General features: G+C 32.6%; 2 protein-coding genes and 1 non-coding gene across 3 annotated transcripts; 2 read left to right on the forward strand and 1 right to left on the reverse strand.

Annotated features, from left to right (window-relative positions):
• Positions 1–789: 789 nt before the first annotated feature.
• On the reverse strand, positions 790–2,234 carry LOC104699619 (proline-rich protein 3-like). Its single transcript, XM_010414956.3, has 2 exons — positions 1,434–2,234; positions 790–1,337 (listed from the first exon to the last, which is right to left on the reverse strand). Exons 1-2 carry the CDS (start codon positions 2,149–2,151, stop codon positions 1,009–1,011), a joined length of 1,047 nt encoding a protein of 348 aa, XP_010413258.2. The 5' UTR covers positions 2,152–2,234; the 3' UTR covers positions 790–1,008.
• Positions 2,235–3,114: 880 nt separating this feature from the next.
• Positions 3,115–3,248, forward strand: LOC147940687 (small nucleolar RNA snoR83). Its single transcript, XR_015562946.1, has one exon. It is a non-coding gene; the product is annotated as a small nucleolar RNA snoR83 (small nucleolar RNA).
• Positions 3,249–8,863: 5,615 nt separating this feature from the next.
• On the forward strand, positions 8,864–10,303 carry LOC109125369 (uncharacterized). Its single transcript, XM_087457262.1, has 2 exons — positions 8,864–8,921; positions 10,002–10,303. Exons 1-2 carry the CDS (start codon positions 8,864–8,866, stop codon positions 10,301–10,303), a joined length of 360 nt encoding a protein of 119 aa, XP_087313388.1.
• Positions 10,304–12,695: the final 2,392 nt, after the last annotated feature.

Genomic DNA, 12,695 nt, shown 5'->3' on the forward strand with positions numbered 1-12,695 from the left:
TTCTTTTTCCTCTTAATAAACGACGAGGCAGCTTTTAGTTTCAAAAAAGCTATTTCTTCGTGCACATGTCTCCGATTTTCATATTGATTTGTGGGGTCAAATTACCTATTACTTATTCCTTATACATGCATGTAGTGATATAACATATATGTCGACCAAAAATGTTTGATAGATGATATATATTTGACTCTCAATTCAACCCACACTCTTGTTAAAAGGGGGAAAAAGGGACGACATCCGTTACATTTAATAGACATATAAGTCGAACGATTACCCAATTTCAGGTGTGAAGTCCAAAAATGCCGATTGAGTTCGGTACATAACGCATGGATTATGACACAAATCAACGTGTTGACACTAGACTGCAAGATCCTGCTGCATGATGTATACTAGTATTTGACAAAGTATTTGACAAGGCGCGTAATATACGAATTTTAATTCTGTCACGTACGTAGTATACAAGTGCGAGACTTTTTTTATTATTATTTTTTATTAAGTGCGAGACTTGGCCGCACGATTAAAATAATCAAATAATGCTGCTGATTCATGGCGCTCTTGTAATTCATACTCCCTGTATATTCAGTTAAATAATCATATCGTGCAATCCATCTATGGTTAATGACTAGGGCAATAATCTCGTTAACTAGACAAATCGTTGTTTATGTTTTCAGTTGACACGTGTTCACGTAATGGCCACAAAATTATAAAGTGTTTTTTACCAAATAACTTTAATCATCCCGGAAGAATACTAATATTATTCTTATGCAGTCGCATAATCAGACAATAAAGTTCCTCTTAGAATTTATTGTATAATTTATATAAAATAAAAGCATAACCAAAATGATAGATTGCATATGGGAATGCTGCGAATCAAATGAAATCGGAAGGTTCGGAACAAACAAACAAATGAAGGGAAAAAAAAACTCAAAAAACAAAAAATATTGATTTAAGTGACCTCAAATAATGCATCATGCATGCCAGATCATCATAATAATGTGATCATCACCATCAATATTTGGGAGTGGCGGGAGCAGCCTTAGGACCGGTGTAGTAGAAAGGTCCGACGCTGAAGAGCTTCAAGTTTTTGTCGGAGTAGAAACGGTATCCGTACAACGACAAGGGAACTCCTGTGAGACCCTTGTTGACATTTGTCGGGTTATTGCAAGACTCGATGGGAGATGTGTAAAGCTTGACACGGCAGTAAGCTAGATCCTTGATGTCGGTCAACGACACGTGGAAGTAACCCTTAGAGTCAGTGGGATTGCTGTAGATCACAACCTCGTTCTTGTCTTTCCCGTATGATGCTGGGTCGGAGCACACAATTTTTACCTTTGCTCCTACATGAATATAATAAATTGAAAGTTATATGATTAGAAATGTTGCTGTTAATAGTAAATATATAATCTGGGACGCTTAAGTATGTATTTTTATACCTAGAATAGGGTAGGTTTTGTAGCCGTTTTTGCATAGGATGATGCCATCAACAGCCTTAAGAATCTCTGGGACGTATGGTTTGGTGGGTGCAGTGTAGGTTGGTTTAGGCACATATGGAGGGGGTGGAGAAGAATAGATTGGAGACTTTTTGTAGACCGGAGCTGAAGGAGTAGGCTTGTAAACCGGTGGAGTGTAAACCGGAGGTGGGATAGTTGGCTTAGTGTAAACCGGTGGTGAGAGAGTAGGCTTGTAAACCGGTGGAGTGTAAACCGGAGGTGGGATAGTTGGCTTAGTGTAAACCGGTGGGGATAGAGTAGGCTTGTAAACCGGTGGAGTGTAAACTGGAGGTGGGATAGTTGGCTTAGTGTAAACCGGGATAGTTGGCTTAGTGTAAACCGGTGGGGAGAGAGTAGGCTTGTAAACCGGTGGAGTGTAGACCGGAGGTGGGATAGTTGGTTTGGTGTAAACTGGAGGTGAGGGAGTAGGCTTGTAAACCGGTGGAGTGTAGACCGGAGGTGGAATAGTTGGCTTAGTGTAAACCGGAGGTGAAAGTGTAGGCTTGTAAACCGGTGGAGTGTAAACTGGAGGTGGAAGTGTGGGTTTGTGTTCCGGTGATTTGTAAACCGGAGGAGATGAGGGAGAGTAGTAATCAGCGGTGGCAATGGTAACCAAGGAGAGGATGAGGCAAATGGAAAAGGATGCGCGTGTGATCGCCATTGCGGAGCGTTTAGATTGTCTTTTGCCTTAAGCTAGCTCCTTTTTTGTGTGTTCTTTGTATATGAATTGGGATGAGTTAAACGACTTCATCAAATGAGGATTTATAAGAAAATGTTAGGAGTAATAACAATTTGAATTAATAATAAATAAATGTTATCTTCGAATGTGACTAAATTAGTGATAATCATGTTTGGGATTTCTCATAGTGTAATGCACGATCAAAAAACATGTTGGCCATTTACATCTTACAACCATGCACAACACACACACGCCGACCAAAGGATCGGAGAACTGAAAAAGACGTTTTACTGGGCTCGAAGGCCCACGAGAACTGGAGGATCTAAAAGAAGCATGCATACTCGTTCAACTGTTTGCCAACTTTGTTTTGTTCTAAGCATATCAAAACGTATCCGCCGTTCTACTAAATCAACATTTAAATATAACGATTTAGACAGATGATCATTGACATTTTTGTGACATCTGAACCTAAACCCTTTAATTTGATTTAAGAATAAGAAGTCAAATATGCAAAAAAAGAAAAAGATTAGACTTGGTCTTGCAATTCGAAAGTAATCCAGCAAAAAAGGGCTAATTGAACCTAAAAGCCCAAAACATTCGAAAACTGGAAACCCTAATTTATGAAAAAGAAAGAAGCTAGTATATATTTGTCGATGCCTCAGCTTTAAAGCTCAAGCCCTAGCAGCGGCCACAGACCGACTAGTATAGATCGGAGATATGTTATTTTTATTCAAAGCGATCAAATTTCTCTCATTTGATATATTTTGTCATTCTTCAGTTTAGATCTTAGTCTTTAGGGTTCTTCTTCTTTGTCTTCAGTCGTATATGCTTAGAGAATTATCAAACGCTCATAGGTAGTTTGATTTCATGGTTTTTCAATTGTTTTTTGAAATAGAGAAAAAAAAATGAGATTTTTTGTTTTGTTTTGAGAAAGGGCCTTTCTTAATCCCAGCTAAGTTGGATAAAGTACTTATCTGATTCATGTGAGGCCTAAACCAAAGTTGCAAGTTTCGCTGATAATACCTTCTTCTTTTATTTATTTCCCAGAAGGTGTTTTATTAGTAACTCTGCTTACATTTTTTATATATTCCCGACTAATCATCAATCTCAGTTTTGATTATTTAGGTGGTACGAAACTGTTTTGTTGTCTGTTTTTTGTGATCGTTTTATGGGTCTGATTTTGTGATCGGTATGCATACATGTTGATTAGTAGATTATTTGTCTATGTTGTCATCAAATATTTTTGATGCACATAAAGAATACCACCAAAATTTTAGACGCAACGAATATTTTTATCAAATCAGTCAAAGCCTACCAGTATCTTTGACATGTTGATGGCGTTTCTAGAATTGAGAAGTTTTGGAATTTGTTTCTTAAGGAAGCTATACTAGTAAAAAGCATGACATTACGATGATATTATTTAGCAGATGACACGAAAAGGAAAAAGAACAAACAAGGATTCAATTTCTCTTTTAGATGAGATTTTCTCTACCTATTAACTTTGTTACTACTGTCAAAAATGAAAAGGTGAATATTAAAGTAATGTGGATCAATTCTAGCCATAGCTCATAAATGGGAGGGTTATTATTTAATTTATATTGTTTGGCATTAAAAAAACGTACAAATTACGACTGATAAATGGACCGACCGACGATTGTGAAAAAGAAGAAGAAAGATAATGGACCGAGCAATTATAGCCTATAATGGGCTTTTATTCTTGGAAGTTAGCTCTTTCGTGCCCGTTAGTAAATAAAAAGCAGACCAGACAATGACATTCAACCTCAAATCATATTTATCTCTCACCTCTTGTGACGTAAAAAGAAGATGACGGTTGTAAACGGTGAAAAGGTAAATACATTTTGTTACCGTTGTGACGACTAATATACATATAAAAAAAAGAATAAAAAGGAAATAACAGAAACATCTCTTAAAAGTTCCTTAAAAACTGTGTTTATGTGACCGTTGCGATCAATAAATTTCCTTTTTGTGTTTTGTTTGAAAGCCATGGGAGCTTATTACTACTACTGTGTCTGTATGTTGTGATTGAATATTATCTCAAAAGGCGTAGTAATGTCTGACAAGGATAACGGACTCTTGTACGTGATCCCTCTTATCTTCTCAGTTCTCACCCTTTGAATCGCTCTTTACTCTTCTCAGTACTAGAACCAAAGAGATTGTGCTAACGAATCCAGACAAGGGTCTCAAAGAAGCAGTGGATAAAGGCAAAGAGATTGTTCAAACGCATATATATATATATAGAAGAAGTTGTGTGTTAGTTACTTTAGTTAGGGAGGGATGCACAAACAGAGAGGAGAGACAAAAGTTATATATACATATGGTATTTCTAGTTAATTACTTGGTGGGATGGGCACTAGGGGGAGAAGAATCTGCTGATCTAATTGAATCACTTTCAGGAGTATGATATGGAATCCCTTAAGGCAACTGATGTGAACCGTTGACTCAGAGCAGCTATAAGGTACATATATGGTCGTGGCAGCTTCTTCATCTGATGATGATTATCCTCGGGAAATCGAAACCATATGTCAAATTGACATGCACATGTCTGAAGATGACATTGTAAGTAGTACTTCTCCAGAGAATGTCTTTAAGACTGTGAATTCTGATGATGATCGCTGCAACAACATTACATTATGCATAGGAGTAAGATTAATCATAGCTGAAAGCATATCATCGTTCCATTGATTGAATGATCTCCATCGATCCCAAGAGAGGTATTAGTAGGTTCGTTATACTCGTCTTTTAGTTTGATCTTGATGGTACGTAAATAAGATGTTATCTGTGACTTTGATGCGTTTTCTTTTGTACTATGACTCGCCTCAGGATGATTCATAGAACAACCATGACTACTGGTAGCTACTCTCTCTCGTTTATGGTGTCGAGTTTCAGAACAACCATGACTCGCCTCAGGATGATTTTTTTCAAAAATCATGTTTTGAATTTTTTTTTTTTGTTATTTCAACTAAAAGAATTTTATTTTACAAAAACGTTTTTATTAATAAAAATATATATTGTCAAACTTAAGTGTTAAATTTAAATATTTAACAAAACGTTTTTTTTGTTATTTTAATTCTACTCATTTAAAACGTGTATGTAAATAGAAGTTTTTTGACAGACAACTCTAGAGACATTTATATAAATACCTTAAAAACAAACCGTAATTAACATCCTGTGTCATGTTATGGATCCGTGGGTTTTGGTGTCGTAAAGCCATGTTTATATGTATTTTTAAACTATACATAACATTTTGAAACTTAAGTGTAAATATGTTGTATTGATAGACAATTCTACTTATTTGAAACGTATATGTAAATAGAAGTTTTTTGACACACACAACGTAATTCGTATAAGAAACATGGGGTTTTAATTCGTAAATGAGACATTCTAGAGACATTACATTGTACTTCGTAAATAAGTAGAATAACAATGGCGATCGCTTGGCCATATCTTTATCCAACACGCAAAAATATTGGTTGCTGTGCTCATAAATCATTATTATTCATATTCCCTTATAAATATAGTTTAGAAAAACAATGGAGAAAAATAAAATAGTATCTCTCAACCCAAAACGAAACCAAACATCTAAACACACTAAAAAGAAGAATACCAAACACTACTAATACTAGAAGAACGAAGTCAAAGTCTTGTATTTATAGTTTGGGGGTACTCTTCTCCGTCTCAATCCAATTTCTTCGACTCGTTTGTGGGTTCCACCACAAATTCGACTTTCACGGCGAAAACGAATACGTACGCAATTGTGAGAATGGCCCAACAAATCCTGACCACACAAGCCATCAACAAGACAACAGTTTTGGTTTGCTCTTTAACACGGAACATGGAATCTGCTACTAAGAAAAAAAAGAACAGCTGCATGAAGAGTAGTGGTCTTTTTGCTGCAGATAGTTTGAATCTTTCAAGTTTACTGTGGTGCCTTAAATAAAACTTCATGTTATTAGGGAAACATGGAACTCCCAACTCCCTTGCATATTCTAAGGCAATGTTGATCGTCAGTGAGAGGAATATAATTATATATATAAATTTGGGCCCACTTAGAGGTTCCATAAAACACTCCCTTAAAATCAAACATAGAGGCGACATGGGTGCAACCTGTAGTTGGTATGTAGAGGAAATTAAAGACGTTATAGAACCAAGAATAAAGAACAATTAAAAAAAAAAAGAATCACACAGTTGGGATCGAGAGGGTGACGAACATATATATGTACCTTCGCAATAAAATAGTTGAAGCAATTTTCGTCGGTTTTAAGTTAGGGATTAAAGTTGGTTTAACTTCGTCTTTTATAGTACAATTTATACTAAGGTGAACAAACGGGGTATACAAATCATACAATATCGAGTGTATCTTTTTAAAAAAGAAAATATACGTAAAAATATGTGAACACACATGTGAAAAAATTGGAAAACACACTTTTTCGTGTATATATTTTATTTCTTTACATATTATAATTATATTTTCTTTTCATCTTTACAGTTATATGTAATATACATATATAATATATTTACATGTGAATTAATTGGGAAGTATATATACCGACCAGTAAATCAATATATATATATATAGTCTGATATATTGAGAAATCAACTAATTATGCTCGCATGCATAGGTATGGAAACAAATTATATTTTTCCTTTTCTAATGCATAGATTTTTTAACAACTTAACAATTTTACTAAAATTCATCAATGAGATTCAAATCCTTTTTTATGTGTTTTGATTTTGACCATCCTAAATTTTTTTTTTTTTTGTTGTAGGTAGAGTTAAATTACTCGATAGTAAGATAGAGATTTTTGTCATTGTCCATTTGAATGAGAAGATGATTTATTACATTTTTAACTATTTGTATGTTATCATTTATCACGTATCAGTTGTAGTAAAAACTACTATTAGACAAAACGAGACAAAAATAAAAGACTAGAAATGAGGTTTACCTGTCATAAATTCAAAAAAAAAAATGGAGAGGATATGCTTTACAAGATCATGACTTACCAAAAAAATAAAAACGAAAATTAGATTTTTGCAAACGGCATGGGAAACATAATGGCATCATGACTCACCATGAAGAGGTCAGAGGTGGTAAATAAAATGTAAACAATTTGTTGTTTTAATTAAATATCTGGCTTTTATACATAATATAATACAGTACATACTACGTACGTACGTTTATACATGTGTAGAATTTGGAATATTTATAACGCGCATATACACATTTATATTACGTATGAATGGGGAATAATAAGTTTTACGAATGAATGGAGTAATTGATATTATTACAAAAGAGAAAATAATACTAGTAAGAAATAAAAAGCAAAAGACTGTAATTTACACAGGCTGTAAATAATACTAGTATTAATGAGCCTACGAGAGAGTGCACAGATTAGTCAAAAGAGAAAAATAAGTAAGAAATAAAAAGCAAAAGACTGTAATTTACACAGGCTGTAAACTCATAGTATTAATGAGCCAACGAGAGTGCACAGACTAGTCTATTGACATGTGTCTTCATCACAGGGAGAACAAAAAAAGCGAACCAATTACAACATTATTTTTAGCGTCTTTATTTTTATTGATATATATATTTTTTAGAGTGAATATTTTTTTTTGGATTTCTGCGTACAGAATAACAATTAAAAATTGTGGCCGAATACTATAGACACAGATTATAAATTTGTAACACAGAAAGATAACTTAAGCTAGAATATTTCTTAATTTCTCCAAGTACATCAAGATAAACCAACTAATAAACACTAGCGAATCTATACTAATATATACAAAGAGAGAGAAGAAGAAGAGATTTTTTTTTTCTTCTTTTTTTTTTTTTTTTATAACACCAGAAGAAGAAGATAAGAGATAAAACGGGCTTAAAACATATAGGAATACTATTTAATATACTTGAGCAATTGCCAAAAATTATCAGAAGAATCGATAAAGCAATCCCCGCCGCACACATGTTGGCCTTGGTAGCAAATTCTGTTGCCGTCGTGTAGTAGTAGTAGATGTAGACATAGGCGTTAAAGACCGCAAATGACAGGAAAAACCAGATGAGCTTAGCAGGATATCGGATGACTACTTCTTTCAGCGAGAAACCGGTTCCGTTGATTACCCTCAAGTAAGCCAGAAGACAAAGTACGCAAACGACGACGGCACCAACTGTCCAAAAAGCTTGTGGTCCGAACAGGTACCCGATCAAGAGGATTTCAGAAAAAACCCAAAATGAAAACAGGAAACCAACTGTGAACCGCAACGTTACCATCCCTCTTTCCACCCGCTGGATCTCTCCTTCTCCGTCCATCTTTTTGTGTTTTTTTTTTCTCTTTTGTTTTCTCGCTCTTTCTCTCTCTCACTCAAAGATAGCAACAAAACTATAAATTGAGGGTATCAGGAGTACTGCGAGGGTTTCTGTTTTTTATACTATCACATACAATACTATCAAACTTAAGTGTTAAATTTAAATATTTAACATCCCACCTATCTGCAGGTTTTGGTGCTGGAAGGCCATTTTTATATGTATTTTTAAACTATATATAACATTTTGAAACTTAAGTCTAAATATGTTGTATTTGATAAGACAATTCTACTCATTTAAAATTTAAAACGTATATGTAAATAGAAGTTTTATGGCAGCCAACGCTAGAGACATTGGTAAATAAGTAGAACAACAACAATGGCAATGGCTTGGCCATTTCTTTATCTAACACACAAAAATATTGGTTGCTATGCTCGTAAATCATTATTATTGATCATATTCCCTTATAAATATTGTTTAGAAAAACAATGGACTTGTAGTCAAATATTTTTGATGCACTTTTAAACAGTACGCAATGAATCTTTTTATCGAAATAGTCAAACCATACCAGTATTTTCAACACATGTTGATTGCGTTTCAAGAATTGAGAAGTTTTGAATTTGTTTCTCTAAGGATGAAGCTATACGAATTTTATGCTAGTAAAAGACATGGCATTACGATGATATTATTTAGCAGATGACACAAAAAGAAAAAAGAACAAACAACGATTCAATTTCTCTTTTAGATGATATTTCTTTACCAATTAACTTTTTTACTACTGTCAAAAATGAAAAGGTGAAAGTTAAGTAATATCGATCAATTCTAGCCATAGCTCGATAAATGGGAGGGTTGTTACTTATTATTGTTTGGCACAAAAAAAACGTACAAATGAAAAAAAGATGAAGAAAGATAATGGACCGAACAGCTATAATGTGCCTTTAGGCCAAGTCCAATGGGATGGCAAAACTGTATAATAGGGTGAAAGTGATGATTTTTTTGTCTCCAACGACTGTCTATTTTACACTATAATAGTGTGATTCGTTTTACACCACTATATTTAGTGTTTTACTGTAGCGATGCCAAACACTATAATATTGTTTTTTTTTAAATGTTATTCTAATTTAAAATAACTTAGTTATAGTAAATTAAATATAAGTTTAGTATTATTATATAAGAATCTAGTTAAGTTTGTAATAAAATGTAATATACCAAAACAGTTTTGTAGTTTTTAATCTTCATAATATAAATTATTAATTAGTAGAAAATATTAAAACTAATTAGTAATTTGATTGATAATATATATAATAAAATTCACCATCTTCTTCATGTTGGTTTGTTTGTGCTCTTTTCCCAAAATTCATCTTCTTTCGTTTTCAATATAAGCACGAGAGGCTGGATCACTTATAGAATTCAAATCAGCAAAATATTTTATTTTCTTCTTTCATTCTTACAACCTTGATCTTTTGCCTTTGAATTCCTTCCCTTTAGAAGAGCTTTTCGTAATAGCTTTGATAAGTTTATCATTTTGTCGGACCATCACGCTTATGGAGTAAAAAAGTATTACATGATATAATGACAACATGTATTATAATGCATAATATGATTATAGAAGATGAACGTGATATTGATGCAACAATTAAAGAACGGGTTGAAGTTCCGAGTGCAGAAGTTGAGATGACGAGTGATGATGATGCTCGATTTCAAGAATTTTTAGCTCGACATAGACAAATTAAAATTAAAGATCGAGAAGCTCATATTGAACTTCGAAATGCGTTAATAGAACATTTGTGGTCGGAGTATATTAATTCTGAAAATTAGTATGATGTAATTTGTTTTTATTATTTTTATTTTATCCTTTGTAATTTTATATTAATTAATAAATAAAAATTATTATATAATTCAGAACATCTTTATTTTAATAATATAATAATATAGAATAGTATTTTTAGTGTAATATTTGGTGTTGTGGTTAGAGATGAAATTTTATTTAGGGTTAAAAATACACCAAATATAGTGTTATTTCAGCGATATTATGGTTGGAGATGCCTTAGTCTGGAAGCGCTTCGTTAGCTCTTTCGTGCCAGTTAATAAATAATAAGCAGACAATGACATTCACCTTAAACTATACTATTAAACTCAAATCATATTATCTCATCTCTCACCTCTCGTGACGTGGGTCGTCGTGGAATATATAAGAAGATGACGGTTATTAGTATTGTTCATATTCCCTTATAAAATATAGCTTAGAAAAACAATGGAGAAAAATAAAATAGTATCTCAACCCAAAACAAAACCATGAAAACATCTAACACACTAAAAAGAAGAATACCAAACACTACTAATACTAGAAGAACGAAGTCAAAGTCTTGTATTTTAGTTTGGGTACTCTTCTCCGTCTCAATCCAATTTCTTCGACTCGTTTGTGGGTTCCACCACAAATTTGACTTTCACGGGGAAAACGAATACGTACGCAATTCTATGAAAGTTTGGAAAACACACTTTTTCGTGTATACAATTTCTTTCTTTACATTTTATTATTGTATTTTCTTTTCATCTTTTACAGTTATATGTATATAACATAATTATCATTACATGTGAACTATTTGGATAGTTTAACGATTATTTTGTTTACGTACGTTTATACATGTGTAGAATTTGGATTATTTATAACGCGCATATACACATTTATTTTACATATGAATGGAAACTTGTCAAAGATTTGAATGGGCAATAAGTTTACAAATGGAGTAATTGTTATTACAAAAGAAAATATTTAAATAAATAAAAAACAAAAGAGAGTTTTAGTAGCTTGGTCAAATAAGAAAGATTACTGAAAATGAAAACAATTGAAACAATAATCTGAACACAGAGCATCAAAAATAAACTAAGGCAATAAATGTTACTCCCCCTATCCCTTAAAAGTTGATGTTTAAGAGTATTTATATAAACTAGGATATTACCCGTGCTACGCCGCGGTATAAGTTTTTTTCTATTTTATTTTAGTTATAAGTTTTGTTCTTTGTTTTTTGTTTTTTCCAATTTCGTAATATAATATATGTTGTTGGTAATTTTAAGAATAATTTTTTTGAGAATTTGTTAAAAATACTATTTTTGATATACCCTTTTTCAATAATACCCTTTTTTGGTCATTTTTATTTTTGTCCTCCTTTAATTTTTATGACTATTTTACCCTTAGATGAAAAATATTTTAATCAATAAAAAGAAAAACAAAATTTTCTCACCAAAAAAATTTTCGACATATTTTCCCACCAAAAAATTTTCGTAAAAAATTTCCCGCCAAAAAAAATTTACAAAGTTTTTAAAAGGTTTTATAAGGTAGAAACCTTATAAAAGCCTTATAAACACCTTATAAAGGCTTTTACAAGATTTTTTTAAAGGTTTTTTAAACACCTTGTAAATGCTTTTACAGTGTTTTAAAAGGTTTTTAAAAGGTTTTTAAACACTTTGTAAACGATTTTACAATGTTTTTAAACACCTTGTAAAAAATGTTTTTATAATGTTTTTAAACACATTACAAACGCTTTTAAAAGCTTTTTAAAAGCATTTACAAGGTTTTGAAAAACGTTTACAAGGTTTTTAAACACCTTAAACACCTTGTAAACGCTTTTAAAAACTTTTAAAAGCGTTTACAATGTTTTTATAAGGTATAAATTTCGATTTCAAAAAATGTTGCAGTCCAATTAATATTACTTTTGATGTCAATAATCTTCAGTCACACTTTCTATTGGGAAACCGTATCACATTATTACAACAGTACACAACAAATAAGAAGAGAAGATGAAGAAGAAGTAGCTTGGACAAATAAGAAAGGTTACCATGCATGAAGATGAAAACAACTGAAACAATAATCTGAACACAAAGCATCAAAAATAAACAGTAAGACCAAACACTTCGAGTATAAAGACGGTGATATATGACTAATTGAGGTATTGCTCCAATGCTAACCACCTAGCTCCAAACTTGTGTGGTTTAAGTAACCTAAGAGCACGAGAAGCTCTATGTTTATGTCTGTTATCCTTAACCAATCTCATAAATCCAACAAGAAAACTATGACCCGAGCCCAGCTCTGCTCTAAACCCCTTCCCTTCCACCAAAATGTTAAACAGAAAATCCAATACAAATTCTATTCTATACACATTACCTACACCTACACATTCACAAAAGTAAATTAAGAGAGCAACTTGCATTA

The sequence above is a fragment of the Camelina sativa genome, chromosome 7 (genome assembly GCF_030686135.1).
Source record: "Camelina sativa cultivar CO46 ecotype springtype chromosome 7, ASM3068613v1".
Classification (NCBI taxonomy): Eukaryota; Viridiplantae; Streptophyta; class Magnoliopsida; order Brassicales; family Brassicaceae; genus Camelina; species Camelina sativa.